This window comes from Chaetodon auriga, chromosome 19 (genome assembly GCF_051107435.1).
Source record: "Chaetodon auriga isolate fChaAug3 chromosome 19, fChaAug3.hap1, whole genome shotgun sequence".
Taxonomy (NCBI): domain Eukaryota; kingdom Metazoa; phylum Chordata; class Actinopteri; order Chaetodontiformes; family Chaetodontidae; genus Chaetodon; species Chaetodon auriga.
Genome location: NC_135092.1, coordinates 20,670,411 through 20,692,817, shown reverse-complemented (window position 1 = coordinate 20,692,817; position 22,407 = coordinate 20,670,411). Strand labels below are relative to the sequence as shown.

The following is a 22,407-nucleotide window of genomic DNA, read 5'->3' as shown; positions in this document are numbered from 1 at the left end:
AGTTATTTTCAGCTTCTCCTCAAACCAGAATGACTTGGACTGGTTTGACCACGAGGTGGCAGAGTAAGCCAGCACAGAGGAGACTGAGACAGGCCGCGTTACATAACGGCTGATCACTGGACATCAGGCCCTAATAACAAATAAAGATGGTTAATGGACACTTAAAAGCAGTTTACAGGACACATGATCAGTTTAACCTCATGTACAAACACAAAGGTCAGAGGTCTCTGCCACCAGACAACGCACAGTCCTACACAAAGACACGCAGTTTCTGTGGTTGTTGTTGTTGTTGTTGTTGTTGTTGTTGTTGTGGTGGTGGTGGTGGTGTTTGTGGAGACAGATCAGAGCCCAGCTGCAGAGGGCTCATCTCTGGAGAAAATGCGGAGCGTCTGCAGCCAGCAGGCCGGCCGGGCTCTGTGCCAGAGGGATGCGGGATGGTGCAGGATGAGGATGAGGAGGGAGGAGGGGAGAGAAGACGGGGGAGGTGATCGGGGTGCACAGATGCCATGTGCCTTTACATAACAGCAGCTGGCTCCGGATACAATTGGATGAGAAACCGCTGGCCGCAGCAGCGGCAGCAGCATCCACCCGCTGTGTGCCGCATTGCCCCGAGCCTGCCACGCAGGGAGGTGGGGGAGGCGCGGGAGGTGGGGGTGAGCGCAGGGTGACGCAGGGGACGCGCATAATCTGGGGCTGTTTCCCTTGACTTGCTGCATCTAAGTAACGGAGGGCGAAGCGTGTGAGAAGGCAAGAAGGGAGTGTTTGTTTATTAGCTCTACCTGTCGCCGTCCGGTAGGCGGTGATAACGGGGGTGTGTGTGATGGACGGCGGGGGGCGGAGCCGCTCGGACATGAGTAAATGACGTCAGCCCTCAGGTCGCCGAGCAGTGAAACAAACATGGCGACAGAATGGAGCGGGCAGCAGGGTTACATTCTCACTGTCATTATCTGCCTGTGGAGCGCCGTCGGCGGCCGGACGGAGACGGCGGCTGCGGCGGGGTCCGGAGTCAGCGGCGGCCGGGGCAGCAGCGGGAGTCAGGTGCTCGGCATGCGGCTGGAGAGGAGCGACAAGCCGGCCAGTACCAATGACGACGGTGTCATCCAGGTGACTGAGGAGAGCTCCGTGCAGCTCCGGTTTTACGGGGTGCAGCTCCACTCGGGCACCTGGACGCAAATCCGCTTCACGGAGCTCACGGACGGCGGCGGGGGGGACGAAGGGGAGGAAGAGGAGGAGGCGGTGGCGGCGGCGCGGGGCGGCAGCGGCATGATGGACGCGCCGGAGAGGACTTGTGCTGATTTCACGAAGGACATCAGCGTCGGGACCTTCATGAACGTCAGCAGTCGCGGCACGTCGGGGCTGCTGACCGTGCACATTAAGCCGCTCCGCAAGAGCGAGCCGCAGAAGGAGTACGCCCTGTGCACGCCGGACGCGGAGGGGAGCGGCTGGGTGCTGCTGGGGGACAGCGATGGCAGGGTGCTGGTGGTGGAGGAGAAGAAGTCCCTGCTGCCCATGTGGCTGCAGGTCATCCTCGTCTCCTGCCTGCTGGTGCTCTCCGGGATGTTCAGCGGCCTGAACCTGGGGCTGATGGCGCTGGACCCCATGGAGCTGCGCATCGTCCAGAGCTGTGGCACCGACAAGGAGAAGAAATACGCACGAAAAATCGAGCCCATCCGCAGCAAAGGGAACTATCTGCTCTGCTCTCTGCTTCTGGGGAACGTCTTGGTGAACACCACCCTCACCATCCACCTGGACGACCTGATCGGGTCTGGTCTGGGCGCCGTGGTGGCCTCCACCATCGGGATCGTCATCTTCGGAGAGATCGTCCCGCAGGCGCTGTGCTCCCGCCACGGGCTGGCCGTCGGAGCCAACACCATCCTGGTGACCAAGCTGTTCATGTTCCTCACCTTCCCGGTGTCCTTCCCCGTCAGCAAGCTGCTGGACGTCCTGCTGGGCCAGGAGATCGGCACCGTGTACAACAGGGAGAAGCTGGTGGAGATGCTCAAAGTGACGGAGCCCTACAACGACCTGGTCAAAGAGGAGCTCAACATGATCCAGGGCGCCCTGGAGCTCAGGACCAAAACCGTGGAGGACGTGATGACGCCGCTGGGGAACTGCTTCATGATCCAAGCGGACGCGGTGCTGGACTTCAACACCATGTCGGAGATCATGGAGAGCGGCTACACGCGGATCCCCGTCTACGACGACGAGAGGTCCAACATCGTGGACATCCTGTACGTGAAGGACCTGGCCTTCGTGGACCCGGACGACTGCACCACCCTGAAGACCATCACCAAGTTTTACAACCACCCGGTGCACTTCGTGTTTCACGACACCAAGCTGGACGCCATGCTGGAGGAGTTCAAGAAAGGTGTGTCAAACCTGCAGCCATCACTGCACGCACACACACACACACACACACACACACACACACACACACACACACACACACACACACACACTCAGAGACCCCCCCCCCCCAGCAGCAGGGTCTGCATTGATCACAGCTATTGATGGCTGGAAACATCCCAGCCTCCATTTAAACACACAACTGTGTCTCATTTCATCCTCTGATCCTGGTGCTAACAGGACTGTTGGCTTCAGTTGTGGTCGGTGCTGCAAGAAGCTGTCAGACCCTTTACTCACGTAAAAGTACTACTACCACACCACAAGTAAAAGTCCTGCATTCAGAACCTTCAGGATCAAAGTGAAACTCGTCCTGTGTGTTTCTATCTGCTGTCTGTGGATTCATGTTCTGCTGTAGATGTTTCAGCTCATTGAACTCCTTTATATCCTGTTGGTGCTTTAATCTTCATCAATGCATCAGATTCTAGAAGACCATCATATGTTTGCAGTGTGGCCGTCCTGTGAGAACCACGTATCTCCAAAAAGTCTGACGAGCTCAGAAAAACAGGCTGACGATGCATTTTCAGCTGATCCAAGAGGCTTTTTAAAGAGTTTATTGAGCTGAAGAAGGAGGAGAATTTTCTCAAGACATGAAGGAAGAACTCAACAAACATTCAACACATCTGGAGATACGTGGTTTTCACTGGAGAGAGGAAAACCAGTTAGATAATATATATTATTCTGAAAAGGGCCTTTCTGCATAATGAGTACTTTTACTTTTGGTGCTTGAAGTATTTCCTGATGCTGATATTTGAAGTTTTGAATGCAGGACTTTTACTTGTGACAGAGTATTTCTACACTGTGGTACTGCTGCTTTTGCTGAAGTAAAAGGTGTAATTTATTCAAGAATCTGCACCAGGTGAGCATCATGACTGAAAAAGGAGTTTTTAAAGTGGTGAAAAGAAAAGAAAACTTCTTGTGTGTACTGCAGAGTAAAAGCTGCCGGTTTCTGCAACATGAGCATGGAAAGTGTTTGTGAGCAGAGAGCGTGAGATGAATATAGTACTGAATAAAGTACTTTCATATATTCAAAACAGGTTTTGACACCAGGCCCCATTAGAAAATCTCCAGATTTAAGGAATAGTTTGATATTCTGGGAAATACGTTCATTCACCTTCCTGCAGAGTTACATCAGGGTGTTGATTCTGCGCTCATGTGTTTGAAGATGAAGCTAGCAGCTGGTTAGCTTAGCTTAGCTTAGCTTAGCTTAGCTTAGAGGCTGAATGAGTACTTTGCTGTTGAACAAACGAGAGGCACCGTGCTGATTCGTGCTCTTCAGAGGTGCTGGACGGGGTTTTGTTTCCGTTCTGTTGTCCGAACACTCAAAACCTAAAGCTGCTCAGTTTACTCTCGTATAAGAAAACCAGGAAAAATGACCCGCGCTGAAGCTGCTGCTCATCTTTGTCTAATTGTTTCAACACTTAACAGCCAGGAGACACAGCTGGATCTTATTTCGTCTCAGGCGATGGAGAGAAAATGTCCTGCTGACACTCAATACAAGTAACACGTGAAGAAGCAGAGAGATCGAACAAATGTGATATTTTCACAGACGCACATATCAGGATGTTTATCCAGACAAACCATGTGACCCTCTTTATGTTTGGACTCAGACTTTAGAATCACTGTGCTGCATAATGCTGCGTTTTATTTATTGGACACGAGCGTTTCATCTGATCTGGCAGCAGGTTTTTGTTCCACATCGACGCTCGCCGGCGATCATCTTCAGCCAGACAACAGGAACTAATCAGTGAAATCAGCTGCTGTGTAATCACGTTTGATGGGATGAAAATCTGCACATTCAGGCGCACAGGATTAGTGCTGGAAATCTCAGCGCCGAAACCCACACCGTGAACACAAAGCCGGTATCACAGCAGTGTGGTACCTGCACAGGATTAAAGCTTATTATGTTGATAATGATGCAGTTTGAAGGCATCAGACCTTTTCTTTACATTTGCTTCAAAAGCAGTAAAACGTGGCACAGAGGCAGAAAATGCAGTATTTTTATTGGCCTTGTGTTTGCACGGCTGTGTGTTCTAAATGTGCAGAAACGCCTTTAATCATCCGTCTGCACATCAGCTTCACCAGACCTTCAATGAAAAAGTGAAGGGAAGCCGTCATTACACTCAGCTGTGCCTATTTATAGCACGCATCATTAATTCATCACCAATAAGACGAAGTATCGTAGTTTCAGCGCTCAGCATCAAACATCACAGAGGTGATCAATAGTCAGTGGAGCTCATGTCCAAACAGACTTATGGAATAACTGATGACAGAGACGTTATTAATGCGCCTTTCGCTCCATAATCTGCAAAAACCAAAGAACCTGCATGAAAAGCATTTTATTTTTAGCTTCCTCAGTTTTGCCTTTGATCGCTGCAGACACTTAAGTGTGTGTGTGTGTGTGTGTGTGTGTGTGTGTGAGGTGTAGTGTGTAAACAGTGAGGCATCATGACGGCCTTGTCCATCGTCTCATTCTGCACCTCTCAGCCCACCTCAGTTTTCATAACGACGACCGCGACGTTTTAAACAAATAATTTGGAGAAACATCAGCAACTGAGTTCTTCCTGCTTAAGAAAAGATAAGATAAGAATTTTACGGTGGAATAATAAAAATACGCAGTCAAAAAATCCCCAAAATACCAACTTTTGTCAGGTACCAAGTGAAGGACGCACTCTGATTGGAGGAGAGGTGATAAATGATTAAAGTGGAGGAACTTTTTCGAAGGTCGGGCAGTCGACAGCTGCTGACATTTCTGCTTTCCGTCATTGATTACTCTGAGTTATTTTCTAGTTATTCTTTCTATTAATCATCTACGAAATCAGTCAGAAACCTTCAGATGTTTTGTTTTGTCCGACCATCAGTCTAAAACATCAAAGACATTCAGTTTCTGATCTCAAATGATGAAGAAAAGCATCAAAACTTCACATTTTAGGAGGTTGATAGCTGGATTTTAGGCTTTGAAAATGTATCAAAATAGTTTCTGTTAATCGATCAATCAATCAATCGATTGATGGATTGTTTCAGCTCTTCGCTCACTTGTCACTTCAGCCTCATAGTGTTGGTCCTGCTGCCTTAAAGCGACCCTGCAGTGACTGTGACCTCTGACCTTTCTGTGGAGAGTTTAGCATGAGGTCAGCGCTCTGCCGTCTGAGCGGCTGAGGATGAGGATGAGGATGAGGATGAGGATGAGTCATCGTGTCGCTGGCTGCCGGCTTCAGTGCTGTGACTGTGATGCCAGCAGGCCTGCTCCCGTGTGAGCTGGTGACCGCTCGCACGCCGGGCTGATGTAAACATGGAGGATGACTCTCATGTTTGTTTCATGTCATGCAGGTTCTTAGTTTTGCGGCACTGAAGGCAGCTGAACGTGACCTGATGTCATCACTGCTTTGGTCATCTTTATGTGTGGTCAGATAGTGTCAGCGACTCTTCAGCAGCGCAGCCGTCACGTGACTCGACGGCTGACTTCGTGCAGCCTTCCAGGGACGTTTTTGGCCACTTTGGGCTGCACGCAGTCACATTGCACATACATGCATCACCGAAGAGGCCAGAAATAGACGCTGCTGCTGTGTCGACACCTGGCAGGTTTACGTCCTGATCAGCAGATAACGTGTCTGCACTCGGCCGCGAACGCCTCGTCAGGTTTGTTTGTTAGCTCGCCGCCGCAGTTCACGAGCACGCTGAGCCCGAACGTAAGCAAACGGTCTTTTAATGAGGAGAACAGAGCCGGGAGCAGATTAATCTCTCGTTTCTCTTCTTTCTACCGCATCCCTCTTTCTTCTCAGCCCTCCTGCTGCCTCTCCCTCCTCTTTATCTCGTTTTGGCAGTTCTTCCAGCTCTTTTCTCTCCAAAGCTCTTAGTCCAGCCTGTGCTATATTAAGGCATCAATCTGTCCTCCCAGCAGTCGGGATAAATCCACCGACAGATCGAACAGCGGCGTCACTGAAGCTGCGCCGCCTCCCAAACAGAAAAACAAGACAGGATGTTTTCATCTAGCGGGGGCCGGATCTGTTTGAAGGCCGGCCGCCGAAGTTTCTTCCCATCAAGCCCAACTTCTGTCCTCCCTGGAGTTTGATGCTGGCCTACTTTCCCGGCAGTTGAATTCTAAGCAGCCTAGTTTTTGGGCATGTGGGGACTTTAAACTCATGAAATGTTGATGCACGCCTTCAGCTCTGCACTCCTGGCTGGTTGTAACCTTCAGGTGATCTCTCTCCTCTGCAGGTAAATCCCACCTGGCCATCGTCCAGAAGGTGAACAACGAGGGGGAGGGGGATCCGTTCTACGAGGTGCTGGGATTGGTCACGCTGGAGGACGTCATCGAGGAGATCATCAAGTCGGAGATCCTGGATGAATCTGACCTTTACAGTGAGTCCGCACACAAACACGCGATCACGCCTCAAGACGTTGGACCGCATCCAGAATAACCAAGTGGCGTTTAATGGAACTCAAAACAGGATTATTACTTTCTGAGTGAAGGTTATGTGCAGGTGATCTGCCCGTCGGGGGTGCGCAGCCCAACTCCTCTTTCACTGCCCTCCATTTTTAAAACTGATCCACTGATGACAAAATGCCCAAAATGACTGTTGCTTGTTTTTTAGACACATTTTTGATCGTTTCCTGTGAATCTCTCATGTGTAAGAAGGTCATTTGAGTCCAGCGCTCAAATGGCGGACTCCGCCGCTGACAATAAAAACGACCTCAGAGTTAATTAGAGAATGTAAATACATAAACAAAGGAAGGGTTTGAGTCCATGACAGTCCTGAAGGAACAGTTTGATATTTTGGAGAGTTAGATATCTGTATGCTAAATATGAAGCTACAGATGTTAGCTTAGCTTAGCTTATCTTAGCGTAAAGACTGAAAACAGAGGGAACAACTAGCTTGGCTCTGTCCAAAGGTAACAGCACCTCCAGAGCTCCTTAACTAACGTGATATTTCCTGGACTCTTGTCAAACCAGCGGAGCCTGAATTTGTTTTCGCCTGCTGTGTGAAATTGTTCCTCTGCGACATCTTGGCGAATGAACGCTGCCGACGCTGCTCTCTCTCAGCTGTCTGTCATTCTTTTGCAGCCGACAACAGAAACAGGAAGAAGGTCGACCCCAATAAGAACAAGCCCGACTTCTCAGCCTTCAAGCACGACGCCGACAGCAAAGTGAAGATCTCTCCTCAGCTCATGCTGGCGGCTCATCGCTTCCTGGCTACAGGTGAGCTCTGAGGAGGCGGCGGCTAATCTCACAGCAGGTCTCCGCGGCCTCTGGAGGATTAGCACCGGTCACTGTGGGACTGATACCTGCTGACCTTGGTGTTCACTTTTATGGTCTTGATTTTGAAGACACAAACATGTCCCCCCTCCCCCCCTCCCCCCCGTCACCCCTTCCTCCCCCAGAGGTGAGCCTGTTCAGCCCCTTCCAGATCACAGAGAAAGTCCTCCTGAGGGTCCTCAGACACCCAGACGTCATCCAGGAGCTCAAGTTCAACGAAAGCGACAAACGCTCGCCGCAGCACTTCCTGTACCAACGAGGCAAACCTGTCGACTACTTCATCCTCATTCTGCAGGTATGCACACGCACACGCACACGCACACGCACACGCACACGCACACACACACACACACACACACACGCACACACATGCACACACAGGCAAATCTTTATTTGAGTGTCGTCCCCGTGCTGCGATGTGTTTTACATCAAGCAGCAGTGATTGGTTCACCAGAGCTGAAGGCAGTGTAGTGTAGAAATACTCGTCAAGAGTAATAGTCCTGCATTCAAAATTTAATATGAGTAAAAGTACAAAATATACTTGAGTTACCAAAAGCAAAAGTTTGAATTAAATTAGAAGTAATACATGAAACAGAATAATTAAACACAACATAAAAGTAGTTTTAACCAACAGAAACATTCATGAAAATGTAAATAACTCTTCACTTTCAGGGAAAATGTGGATGTTTAAAGTCACATTTTTAAGCTTTCTTTGTGGCGAAGAACAGACGAGTGGTTTAAAACAGTAACGATGGCGGTAAAGAAACATCCCGGCTCACAGTCCGGCGTGGAGGCCGAGCAGCGGCGGTCGGCGGAAACGTCACGATGACGCGAGATTAGACGATGCAGGCTGACCCGTTCTAACCGCCGAGCGCGGGTTTATCCCGGGTCAGCGCGTCGGTCTGGAGGAGAATTAGCACGCGTGCGGCTCGACCTTTTAAGACTCACCTGACTTAAGGTCATTAAGTGGATTTATTTCACTAAAAAACAACCTGGATGCGTTTGTTCTCTGTCACAGCCGACGGTTCAGCGTTCGGTCAAAACATCAGGAAAACACCATCGATTGAGACCGAGAGCTGCAAATATTGATTATTTTCATTATCAATTAATCAAACCTGTTTCCTTTCATTGATTTAACTCCAAAGGGACGTCTTCAGATTGTTCATGTAGTCTAACATAAATTCATTTCATGAAACCAGAGAAAAGCAAATGTTTGGTAGTTTTGTCTGTTATTGATCATCAGTGTTGTCGTGGGTTGATTTTCTGTCTGTGACTCAACATTTTGGTCCCAAAAATGATCCAAAACATTTATAACAGCTGCTGTATAAATAACATTTATTATCGTTATTATTATTACTATTTGTTGGACATAAACTGCGTCAAAGCCTGCAAGTATTCCAGAGTCTTTGTCCTCAGTCGATCGGGAGTCAAAGCTCAGTCGTAAAGATGCAGAGAAGCTGAGAGTGAAGTGTTGTTTTGGAGGATAAATCCAGCGAGCAGCTCAGTTCAGCTCCTCGTCAACGTCGAGGGGCTCCTCGCTCTGCACGACCTTCACTAATAGATCCTCTTATGTAAGAGGGAGACGAACGCGGGATCGAAGGGTTAACGAGGATGGAAAAGAAAAGCAGATGAGACGACGGAAATCAGCTCCAGAGCGACAGCAGAGTCAAACCAGCGGCGGCGGAGTTCAGACGCAGAGCAGACGGTCAGTAAATCCTCCTCTGCAGCAGGAAGTCAGCGGAGACAGGAAGTGACTGATTCTAGCTTCACCGTCGACAGTAAAATACAACCTTCAGCTCCGTTCAGGCTGCGTTCGTTCCTCTGAGGCACGAGAGACTCACAGTGACTGACTGACGCTCTGCAAACTCGCTCCTGTGTTTAGACAGAAGAAGTGAAGGTGATGAGGAGGAGCCTGAGCAGCTTTCAGCACGTTTTAATGTGCCGACGCTGTTTGTCGGAGAAGCAGCTGCAGGCAGACATGTTTCAGTACTGAGGACATGACTGAAGTCTAACTCCTCTCAAAGACGAAGGTCTGATCGTAAATATCACCCTGTGATCAGTGGGATCGTTGGTTGGTGTGAATGTGATTTGGAGTTTTGCGTCCGTCTGTTAATGCAGAATAAACAGAAGTGTGTCCACACACGCACACACACACCTGGTCTGTCATGCACCATCTCCTCCAGCTCGGTGTGTGTGTGCGTGTTGGTTATCGTTGTGTGGAGTCGTGTTTGAAAGTGTGTGTTTGTGCTCGGAGGCTTTGTTGTCGACACCTGAGGTGTGGATAAAATGACTTCAGACACTCAGCGAGCAACCTGAGCCCAGCAGCTCCTGTTCCACCGCTGAAACACACACCTGAGAGTGTGTGAGTGTGTGTGTGTGTGTGTGTGTGTGTGTGTGTGTGTGTGTGTGTGTGTGTGTGTGTGTGAGAGAGGTGAGCAGACACTGGACCCTGGAGCAGAGCACCTGTGGCAGAATGTAATATTTATAGGACGTTAAAGTGTTTCTGTTACCTGCCGCAGACACACACACTCACTCTAATATACACTGTCAGATAAATGGACTTCTTGAACAAAATGTCCTGTGTGTGTATATATTTATATGTGTGTGTGTGTGTGTGTGTGTGTGTGTGTGTGTGTGTGTGTGTGTTTCAGGGCCGAGTGGAGGTGGAAGCTGGAAATGAAAACATGAAGTTTGAAACTGGCCCGTTCTCCTACTACGGAGTCATGGCTCTCAGCTCACCATCGCTGGGTGAGACAGCGCATGCACACGCGCACACGCGCACACACACACACACACACACACAAACACACACACGCATGCAGTAATAATTTGGTTTCATTTCTAAAGGATGAACCTGCAGTTTGATCAGAAACACTTGACGCCTCTGTGCCTCCTCTGTGATGATGATGATGATGATGATGATGATGATGATGATGAAGATCATCTGCGTTGGTCGTTAGCTTTGGTGTCATGAGATGATCATTACAAAGGAACTGATGAGCCCAGTGTCTCATTATCAGATGAGACATAACTTAATGAGGCTCGACAGACGAGTCGGGGGAGTAATAAGGAGACGTGGAAGAGAATAAAAATACAACATACAAAAGAAAAAAAATCAACTATATGTGGACATTCTACACAAAATGAGTATAAAAAATAGTAAAGAGTAAAGTACAAATACCTCAGATTTGTACCTAAGTGCAGTGCTGGAGTGAAGCTTTATCTTGAACCAGAACAGTTCAGCTGCTCTGATGTGATGCTCCTTTATGAGCCGTGATAACAGTAATGAAGTCGCTCTAATTGGATAAGAGGACATTTTTAACTGTTTATTCGTGTGTCCTCCTCCTGTGAGGAACCTATAAACTGATCAGAAATGATCAATAACGCAGTGAAACGTCACCGTGATCACATGACGTACGACTGAACACAGGAACAAACATCATTGGACTGTTTCACACGTTGAAACTGTTCATGAACACACGAAGACACGTCGAGCTTCCTCACCTCCTCCTCCTCCTCCTCCTCCTCCTCCTCCTCCTCCTCCTCCTCCTGCTCCTCCTGCTTTCAGCCCCTCCTCATGGGCCTCGCTGCACCTGGAGTTCACTCTGTGTTCATGGAGGGAAGAAGAATCATTTATAAACGGATGAATAAATAAAGCTCATTAAATGTTCAAAGTGTTAAAAATGTCCTTTTATCTGTTTCCACATTAGTGCTGATTCCATCTGTCTTTGTTTGTTCAGGGCTCAGAAATTCTAATTAGAGGAAGTTCAAATTAGAAACTTTCTCCACAAACTCAGCGTTAAACTTTTCTCGTTGCAGTAAAAGCTGATGTGTCGTTTAACAGTGAACTTCCACGTTGTTAAAAAACTGCGTCCACGTGAGAAATAATCTGACGCGACTCCGTCGGAGCCGACAGGTGACGCCTGATCCAGGTGTTTTTATCCTCTGAGAGCTCAAACTGCAGACTTTTGGTGGATTTTAACATGTTTTTTTTTCTAAATGACGTGAAGCTTCCTGCAGCATCATTGGCTGCACTCTGCAGGTGTCAGGTGAGGCAGGTGTTTGATGACATCAGCCCACCTGAGCAGCTGCAGTGTCTGTAAACCTGACGCACTGTGGTTGTAGCACTGGTGACTCCTAGTGGCGGAGCATCGTAACTGCTGATGTTGCTCCTCTTCTCTCCTCCTCCTCCTCCTCCTCCTCCTCCTCCTCCTCCTCCTCCCTGCTGTCCTGTCTTCCTTCCTGTTTGCGTCCCCGATGAACTGCTGTCTGTTCTTCATGTGCAGCTCAGTGTTTCTGCATGTGCAGCATCAAACGCCAAACACTCGACCATTTCTCATCCCGAACGCCCACTTTGAGCTTTAAACGGCGTCGCCAAACCTCATTTAAATTTGTTTGTATTTTACTAATAATGTTCAGAAACTGTTATGACAGTAAAGTTTTAAAAGCTGTTGGAAATCAATCCTCCATTTAAATGATTATTCATTTTGCATTTATTATTGGAAATTATTGGTTGCCTGTAGAGAAATTTGGCTTTTTTGCAGGTTCTGCTGTGAAGTTACTAAAAGCAGTTAACTGAAATCAGTTGTAGAAATTAGATGAAAAATTTCTCAATATTTAGGACAAATGACCCTCCTCTGAATTTAAAGCTACTGTAGTAGACTACACTTCTTTTTTTAGGAAACTCTGAGTACTTTATTGGATTTTTAAGACTCGTATCAGCATTAATTATCCATTATTGGTCTGTTTTGTAGCTGGAAGTTACATTTTTAATGATCCAGATTTACGGATGTGTGGTCTCAGGTCAGGTCTGGAGACCTGGACCTTACGTAGAACTGGTTCTGAGTCCCACGTTCTCGTCCTACTTGGCCTCTGGATTCATGCTTGAAACCCTGAAATGAAAGAGTCTGATTTTTTGTTTTTGTTGCAGCAGATAAACTGTGTGAAAGTTGAACGAGGTTCTGTGAGTGGCTCACCTCAGAGGCTGATTCTGCAGATCTGCAGTCAGCTGGAGTGAAAAGATGACAAACGGCTGCGTCCAAAGAGAAAAAACGCAGCGAAAACGACAAAGAAATAAACCAGCTCATCTCTCTCTCTCTGCTCCTTCCTCCCCCTCCTTCTCTCAGCCGTCACCCCTCCTCTCTCCCCATCAGTGGCGTCCCCCCCTCCACGACGCCTCTCTCTTAAGAGGTTTTCTCTGTTCTCTCGTTTCCCAGGTAAACACTCGCATGGGCCAGAGGAGGGCGGGGGGGAGGGGTTCCTCTTTAAACCAGTCGCTCCATTTCCTTTTTTTCATCATCGTCAGAGCCCTGATCCAGCAAGTACGAGCCCGCAGGAAGCACTGACAGGTGGCAGGAAGTGCAGACAGGAAGTGCAGACAGGTGGCACAAAGTACAGAAAGGAGGTACAGACAGGTGACAGGAAGTACTGACAGGTGGCAGGAAGTACTGACAGGTGGCAGGAAGTACTGACAGGTGACAGGAAGTGCAGACAGGTGGCAGAAAGTACAGATAGGTGGCGGGAAGAGCAGACAGGAAGTACAGACAAGTGGCACAAAGTACAGAAAGGAAGGACAGACAGGTGACAAGAAGTACAGGTAGGTGGCGGGAAGTGCAAACAGAAAGTTCAGACAAGTGTCAGGACGTACAGACAGGTGCGGGAATTGTAGGGAGTCGACAGACTTGCTGGATGCGGCTCTGGGCGTGGCCCCCACTATTTTAACCCTGTCACCACCTGCTCGCCTTTAACCACTGATCTGTGGTCAGATTTTATTCTCTCTACCAACAAGAGGAGCAGCCTGATCTGACTGGAGATCTCTGGTTAATGGAATCATTTTGGGAAATTCGCTGCTTTGCTCTCTTTCTTTCCAACAGGTAGACGAGAAGATGGACACCTCTCTCGTGTCTGTCCTTTAAATACAAAGCCGGCAGCCAGCTAGCTTAGCTTAGCATAAAGACAGGAAACAGCTCGCCTGCCTCAAAGGTAAAGGCTTATATCTTGTTTGTGTAATCTGCAAGAAGAAAACAAGATGAAACATGTGGATTGGGAGCTTTAGCGGTGCTGGTAGGCTAGCTGTTTCCTGTCTTTATGCTAAGCTAAGCTAATTAGCTGCTGGCTTGCTCCACACACACGAGAGTGATACCAATCTTCTCGTCTAAATCTCTGAAAGAAAGAAAGCAAATAAGAGTATTTCCCAAAATGTCGAACTTTTCCTTTAAGCACAGATGTTCTCTCCTGCTCCTCCCACTCGATCTCCTCCAGCTGAAGTTCTCTGATCATCGCCGACGCTCTCTCCCCTCTAACACAACCCTTCAAACGAGATTACGAGGATGGCTTCCTGCCCCGAGGTCACCCTCCATGACATCACTAAAACCAGCCAATGAGAGCTCTTCCTCCTCTGAGCTCAGACAGTCGTGTTGTAGCCATGAAATGCTCAAACGATGCACTTTGCCTCGTCGCATGGCATGTTTGTCGCATTGCTTCACGAACTCTAATCTCGTCCGTCCATCAGTCAGTGTCGACGTGAATCTGTTTGTCATGCGGTGTGTTTGTGTGACGTGTTGCTGTGTGTTCATGCTCTCACCACCGACCTTCATTTCTTCACGTTTTCACCTCATTTTTTTTCCTGTTGTTCCTCGGTGTGTTTTCTGCTTTTGTTAATGTTTAATCGTGTGTGTGTGTCTCTTGTTTTTTTTTTTTTTTTACTTCCTCCCCCTCTCACTCTCTTTTCTCTCTCGACCCCAGAGTTTCGTTCCCCGTCACATGGGGGCAACCTCAACCGCTCGGCGTCCCTGAGCTGCACTGAGCGCGCTCCGGAAAGCGGCTCCGTCTGCGGCAGCATCACTCAGATCCCGGGAACGCCGTTCCAGTACATACCAGACTTCTGCGTACGAGCCCTCTCAGACCTGCAGTTTGTCAAGGTAACCCCCCACCAGGCAGCCAGCTCTACTGCATTTAGACAAGGTGGAAGAAGTACTCAGATCCTCAAGTCAATCCTACCTAGAAATACAGAAGTACTGTCAGTTTCATGCAGTAAAAGTACAGCAGTACTGTCAGCTTCATGCAGTAAAAGTACAGCAGTACTGTCAGCTTCATGCAGTAAAAGTACAGCAGTACTGTCAGATTCATGCAGTAACTGTGCAGTAGTGTTTATTGTGAATCTGATGCAGCAACACGCTTCAAAGTCTGGGAAAGATGTGGAACGCTCCAAAAACACCTGTTTGGAACATTCCACAGGTAAACAGGCTCATTGGTAACAGGTGTGAGGATCATGATTGGGTATGAAAGGGGCGTCCTGGAAAGGCTCAGTCGTTCACGAGTGAGGATGAAGGGAGGTTCACCACTTTGTGAACACATGATTGATGTACCAGCCTCACTTTGACAGTGGGCCGGATGTCTGTCTTCGTCTTCATCTTCGTCTTCTGCTGCTGAGCGTCCTCATGATGGTTTTGCTCTCCTCAGATCACTCGTGCTCAGTACCAGAACGGTCTCCTGGCGTCCAAGCTGGACAGCACCCCTCAGTCTCCAGAGGGCAGCCACACCCGTCTGGACACGTCTGTCTCTTTGCCCCCAGTGACGCCACCCGGGACCCGCTGCCCACTGCCGCTGGCCACGCCTCCTGCAGGGCGCCAGTCGTCTAACGCTCAGCCCACGACGGCGAGCAGCCGCGCCGCTCCGCCCCAGACCGCCTCCTCCTCCAGCCGCAGACCGAGCCAGTCTCTGCCCCAAGCCACCCCCCCTCCGAGCAACCACGCCCCCCTCTCCCATACCCCTCCGTCCTCCATGAGCACAGCGACATGCACCTTTAACCCCCACCCGGCTCAGACCTCCTCCAAGCCCCAGCAGTCCCCGTCCTCTGCTGGGCCGGAGAACGGGCCGGGAGAGACCACCACTCTGCTCAGTGAGCAGCAGAACTGCGTGGGCCCTCGCAGGGCCAGCCACACCCAGGCACACCCCCACCCCCACGTTCACACCATCAGTCACGCACACACTGAAAGCACCATCTAACTAAAGTCCCCGCGGGGAAACTAAACTACCTGAGCACTCACTCACATGACACACACTCGCACTACTTCCTGTCCCTGTGTGCTTGTTGTCTTCTGAACTTTCTGTCTGAGGGATGCTGAGATCTTCCTGGACCCCTTCCTGCATGTCCCCCTCCCAACACTGAAAAAGATCAAGACTAGACGACTAAGACAGCAGAGACAGGGAACGCTAGTGAGTATGATTAGAACTGAAGACAGGCTAATGTGTGTGTGTTCTTAAAGGATCAGTTCACCCATATTACAGAAAGACACTTTCTACAGACCTCAGCTGGTGTCCAGTCTTGCAGATGGTTTTATTTCTCCAGGTTTTGAGCTTTCTGAGATCTGTGGATTATCCAGAATTACCGGGACAACGTTCATGATTTGGTTTGTTCGGTATGTGTGCGGAGGAGGGCAATTAAAGTAGAAACTAGACCCTGTCCTCACGAGAGACAGCTAATGCTAGCTGTACCCTCTTCATGAAGGAGACAGATAATGCTAGCTAGACCATCTCTTCACGAGACAGCTAATGCTATATAACTAGCATTAGCTGTCTCTCTTCATGAAAGAAGGACTGCTAATGCTAGCTAGCTCTTCCTGCAAAGTGGAAAAATGTGCATATGAGCCACAATGTCTGACTTTAGTTTGTCAGGTGCTATTTTTCAATATTTTGAGCAGCACAAACAGAATTGTTTTTAATTAACGTGAACTGACCCTTTAAATCAACACATTCCCAGCTGACGTGTCCACATCAGTGCTGTATCCCCTCAAATACTCAAGCTCCTGTAGTGAGGAGTCACTTCAGCTGATTTTATTTCGTCAGACTCTCAGTTTCCATTATTTTTCCAAAGAGTGAAACTTCAGTCAGTTATAAATAGTTAGTTTGTTCCAGTTGTGCTGAGCTGTCGGTGAGTCAATTCAACTACCAGCAAATGGACCAGATTCACTGAGTGAAGGTTAAACAACCGTAGCAGTGATTCTGCATGTTTTGGCCCATTTAATACAAATCGTGAATACTTTGCATTTGGCTACTTTCACAAATAATACTGCAGTTTTCTATATTTCTGGATGTATTTCACCAACTTCACGGCATCCTTTGGTTTCCATTCATTTCAGAACGGCAGGAAATTTGCTTGAGGCGTGTTAGTTTATGTCAAAGGTGCAATATAACAGGATAACATAAACTTAAATTATGCTTTTCCATTGAAAACACAGCTATTAATTTGCCATTTGAAGACTGAGGAAACAGAAATATTAACCAGCAAATATAATGGCCCTTTTTATTTCTTATCAACGCACAATTTAAATGCATATTTACTTAATGAAGAAATAGTAACCTGTTGCCTTTATGAATTTCTGACCCATTGATTGATTTTTATACCCAACAAATGAATCAAAATCATTGGCTGCCTGAAAAGTAGAAATAATGATAATAACTTTCTGTTTATAGCACTTTCAGTAATGATGTTACAAAGTGCTTCACAAACCAGGACAGAAAATAAAAATTCATGCCTGCAGTGAAAGTCAGCAGTGATGTTAAGGACACTCGATTTGTAGTTAAATGGCTGAAGCAAAGCACCTGTGTGCTCCTTTAAGTTGACGTCAGCAGTGATGTGAAGGTGGGCGTCTTCCCGGCCTTCTTCTTGACCAAGGCAACGTGTTTTAAGTTTTTTAATTTCCAAGATTATTTATTTTACATTCTGTTCATTTATATATATATATTGGACCTTGTTGACATTTGTTGTTTCATATTTTAGAGATTTTATTTATTATTTGTCTTTTTGGTTCTTGAAAACACTTGACAGTTCTTTCACTTTATTGTGAAAATAAATCAATCTTCCTCACTGTGAACAGAGCTCAGCAGAGCTCATTCCCAAAGCTTCACAATGTCAGGACATGAAGAGCTGACCAAACCGGATCTGGAGTCGTCGTAACACTGTGGACTAATGTCAGAACTCTTGGTTGGAGGTTTCTCTGGGCTTTTTTATTTACTTCCACTCAGTTATTGTTTGTCTAAGCACGCAAATTTGAGTTCACAAGTGATATGAAGACCAAATAACAAGAAGTTTAGCTCAGTAGTAAGTGTGTTCGCAGCACAGTTGGCGGTTTTTTATTAAATACCATCTGCTGTTTAAGTTTAATAAGGGCATTTCTACATATTCTCTGCACAAAACTCCTGTTACGATGAGTCTGATCGTAAACAACAGACCAAACTGTTTCTCCCAGAGGCTCTGGACTGTTCTGGTCCTGAGCAGGGCCGTAGAAATGCTGAGTTCACGAGTCCCCCAATGTCATAAAAAGGAAAGTCTTTCATTTTTCAAACTGAATGTTTTCTGTATAATGGAGCAGTCATTAGCAAAGTTCCACATTTTGGGAAATGAGCTTTCTTGCTGAAAGATGAGATGTTTCATGTCTGCTAAGCATGAAGCTAGAGCTACGAGGCAGTTAGCTTAGCTTAGCACGAAGACTGGAACAGAGGGAAATTGGTATGCGTAGGAAATAGCAGATGGGGCATGTTAATTTGTGAGCTTTGCAGATGCTGGTAGGTGGATATTTAAACTTTGAACAGAGCCAGGCTAGCTGCTCCCCCGTTTTTCAATCTCTGTGCTAAACTAAGCTAACCAGATGCTAGCTCCATAGTTAGCATACAGATACATGATTGTGGCATTGACGTTCTTATCTAACAGACCAAGAAAACAAACAAAAAACAAACTAATGTCACCGGCAAATACTAAAAATACTGAAATAATTGGAAAAAATTTGTAATTTCTTCATTTTTTTTTTTACCTAAACTCTCCCAGAGAGAAAAGGCAGAAGAGATGGGCCGTGTCCGAAATTCCATACTAATTCAGTCCAAACTGTCCAACAGTTACATCTTAGCTTCTTATTTTATGTGGAGTCATTACAGGAAACCTTGTGGTGTGTTTGATTATTTTACAAACAAAAAGACTCCAGGCTACAGAAAGCTTTGTTTGCTTTCTTGCAAAGAAACTCTGCGTAAATATGAAGCCACAGCCAGCAGACGGTTAGTATAACATAAAGGGTGGAAATAGTTAGCATAGTCCACCTACCAGTGTGTGTTTAAACACCCACGTTAGTAATCTTCAGGAAGTCACTGCTGCCGGGAAACAACCTCATGTAACCGCCCGCAAACCACCACCAGGTGTCATTTTTACACTGCGAGATGTGTTTATTAGTGAACTTTAGAGGCGCTTTTCGACGCTGTCCTCAGCTTTCAGTCGTCAACCTAGGCTAAGCTAACCATCTCCTTCCTGTAGCTTCATATTTGACGGACGGATTCGAGAGTGGAACTGATAGCAGGAAAGCTGTGTTTCCCAAAAATGTCGAGTTGTTCCTTTAACCTGTGTTTCACGCATGTGTTTGTTAACCTTTGAGCTCGCGGTAAGCCCAGCGTTAAGCATTGACACTTGAACACTGAAAACCCTCACAGCACAATAACTCGATGAGATGTAATGGACAACAAACATTCCACCGCATGTCTTCACACTGATTGACACTCGTGATGTTAACCCTGTCCTCGCCCGGGGCTGAACATGGCGTGAGAAACCCTCATGTTGTTTCCTGTGACTGCTCGGCGTTCCTCACAAATGTACATACGTATGGTGTGTGTGTCCGTTTGACATTCCAAACCAGGGATTAATTCATATACGTCACTTAATACAATGTGAAGTAGATTTTCTTGTGTGTATAAATGAAACTGTTGAACTCGTGCTGACAGCAGACTGAGAGGACGTTGGTTGTGTTCCAGTGGACTGAAGACGAGATAAAGAGATTAACATGAAGACGACTGTAGCAGCTCACCCCTCACTCTCTGTGGGTGAGGGGTGAGCTCACATGTTAAAGCTGCTAGCATGTAATCTACCTATTTTCCTCCTACGTATGCAGTGACACGGAAACCTTTTAAGTGACTGTCGAGACGGATTGTTTCGTTGATGATATAGCGATTTATTTGAAAAGATTGTTGTATAAGCTAGCACTGATTTGAAAACACTTTAAACTCGTGAGTTACGTAGCATAAGTCTGAAAAGTGAATATTCCAAAGCATTTCCTCCTTTTGTGGGATGATTTCCAAAGTGAGACCATCAAAGGTGGATTAACAGCAGAGCAAAGTGGACCGGGGTCCCCCTAAAGCTCCAGGTTCCCTGAGTGTCAGCTGGTGTGTGGTTACTTGATTTATTTAAAAAAATGGGCATATGCACCACTAAAGCCCAGCTGTTTAGGAGATAAGGGAAGTTTATTTTCTTACCTTGGTGTCTTAAAGGTGATCCTGGTGTCAAAATCTAGTTTTAAGGCCGTCTTTGTTTCAGTTTTGTGCTTACATGTTGCATGTTGCAGAATATATCTGTCCTTTTCCCAAATGACCACGCAGTAAACCTGGGGCCGGGGGGGTTAATGGGGGCCCAGAAGCTAAGTTTTACCCCAGGGCCCCCCTGCCAGTTAAGTCCAGCCATGAAGAAGTTCATCACTCTGTAAAAAACGTAGATTTTAATGAGCAGGACCATCCACGAGGAAAAATGACATGAAAATATATAGTCGTCGTAGCCTTACCCTCTATCTGAAGAATATTTAGACCTGCCTGCTGGTTCATATAGGTCTCATGTAGCAATTGGTCTTAAACTGGTTTCCAGCAAAGCCACTGGTTGGCCGTGTGACTACCAGTTTGTGTACTGGGAAATGTGAAAACAATTGTTCTACTTATTCATGTTGTATTTATTGTAAACATTGTATTTATTGTTTTGTTTTTTGTTATAGGCGTGCACCTGAAGGTGTGGTTCTGTGAAACGGGCTTCCAGCTGTAAGACACAGCTTTTAATGGGTGACTTCACCCAGAAACACTGTGTTCAGATCCCTGATTGCTGTTTGTGTCCTGTTACTGTCAATACTCTGTACATGAAGGGTATTTGCGTGATGCTGACAGAGATGTTGAAAATAGCTCTATTTATAAAGAGAGATGAGATGTAATTTCACGTTTTATTTCCATTGTTTTGCTAGGAAAGCATTAAATAGCAATAAACATTGCACAGAGTTGACCTCAAATAATAATTTACTCCTTCTATCTTCTGTAGCTTCCCTCTTTTGTCGTTAGACGTGATAACCAAAGGTTTCTTTCTCAGCCAAAATCCTTGGCTTGTCCTTTCCCATCCTCCCCCTTTCCTATCATCCTTGGCTATTCTGTATCTCCCCCTTTTTCTTCTCTCCTCCCACACTTCCTCCTCACTTTTCACTCCTTTTTCCTCTTATATTTTTCACCCTGCCCTTATCTGGACTCCTCTCCCGCCGCTCTGAAGTATTGAAATTCCTCCTGCCGGTCCGATCTGCTAAGCCGTTTTTATTGTTCAGACCTTTTTCTATGGTGGGACTGGAGCAGGGGAGCAGAGCTTATCAGTAACCCCTGCAGTGTTGTTTTTAGCCCTGCAGCGGTGTGATGATTAGACCTGTACGAAGGTTAAATATTTTCTTACGCAGCGTTCTCAGGCCAGTGAGTTTTCCACACTGTGTATCATTCACAAGTGGATTGTTTGAATTGTTTGAGGTTTCGTGCATGTGGAACGATGCAGAAACAAAGGTTAGGAGAGTGAAGAATGGTGCCCCACCACATGTTTTTGCATCTACTATCATCCTTTTCAGATATATTTACAGTACTTACTGTGCACACGGAGAGATCAGGCAGTATTTGTCAAGTTTGGCAGAGTCACAGTGCAGATTTGAGATAATTGAAGGACCTGGAATATAAAAGTACTGACAGGAAAGGAATGCAACAATACTTTAAATCCAGGCAGTTTGGCCTTGGATCCATAAACTCTGTTACGGAAGTTATTTCCATAGGATATGTACAGCAGGTTTTAATATTCAGACATGGCTGTAAGATGTGTGACTTGTGAGTTTTTTCTTTTATTGCAATTGTTAAAGGAGGAGGAGCACTTCCGAACAAGGATTTGAAGCAATGTGTACATACTGTTTTATAACTACTGTAAGGCATTTGAAGAACTCTATGAGGTTAATAAACCTGAGATATATTTCTCTACAGAAAATGTGTCTCTGTTTGGTTCATGGACAAAGTTTGCTATGGACTTGAGTTTTTTTTTCGGTGTGCAGGATTGACTTATGAACCGATGTGAGAAGTGTTGACAGGATATGGAAGCTGGTTATTATATTTACAAATTCACTGGTACTTCACTGACTACATGCAGGAAAACAAAAACAGCATTACAAATACATAACGGGGAATTCACACCATGTCTAAATATAATATTCACATACTCACCATCATCCCCCCTTCGGCCTAGCAGAATTAGCTAACTAGCTCAATTAGCTAACTAGCTCAGAGAGGCTTTTTCCTCTCGTTATTGAATATTACAATATCATTCAGTAAAATTAAGTACAATCCTGAAAATAAAATGGCCCAGAAAAGAAAAAAATAACACGAAACATAGCGCTCATGATTGACTAGTGCTAGCATTTTCCTAGTTAGCAAGCATGTTAGCTGTTATCTGGCTAGCAGTTTTAGCCCTGCCGGGGGTCCCAGAGTCACAGAGAATCTTTGTGTTTCCATCATTTTCTTTGCTGGGCTGCATGTCTGATGATATTAACACAAAGAGGGAGTTTCACATCAAAAAAGAGCAAAACTGGAGTAACTGTTGAGGATTTTGATTAGTTTTGGTTCAGCTGCATTCACTTCCTGTATGCAGAGGAGGAATAATT

General features: G+C 46.5%; 1 protein-coding gene across 2 annotated transcripts; it reads left to right on the top strand.

Moving 5' to 3' along the window:
• The first annotated feature begins 569 nt into the window (after positions 1-569).
• cnnm4a (cyclin and CBS domain divalent metal cation transport mediator 4a) lies at positions 570-21,737 on the top strand. Of its 2 annotated transcripts, XM_076757664.1 has the most exons (8): positions 570-2,368; positions 6,622-6,765; positions 7,469-7,603; positions 7,786-7,955; positions 10,312-10,408; positions 12,787-12,876; positions 14,405-14,580; positions 15,122-21,737. In XM_076757664.1, the coding sequence occupies exons 1-8, from the start codon at positions 859-861 to the stop codon at positions 15,665-15,667; spliced, it is 2,868 nt and encodes a 955-aa protein (XP_076613779.1). In that variant the 5' UTR covers positions 570-858; the 3' UTR covers positions 15,668-21,737. The 2 variants fall into 2 exon arrangements, with proteins under 2 accessions (XP_076613779.1, XP_076613780.1); XM_076757665.1 differs by lacking the exon at positions 12,787-12,876.
• Positions 21,738-22,407: the final 670 nt, after the last annotated feature.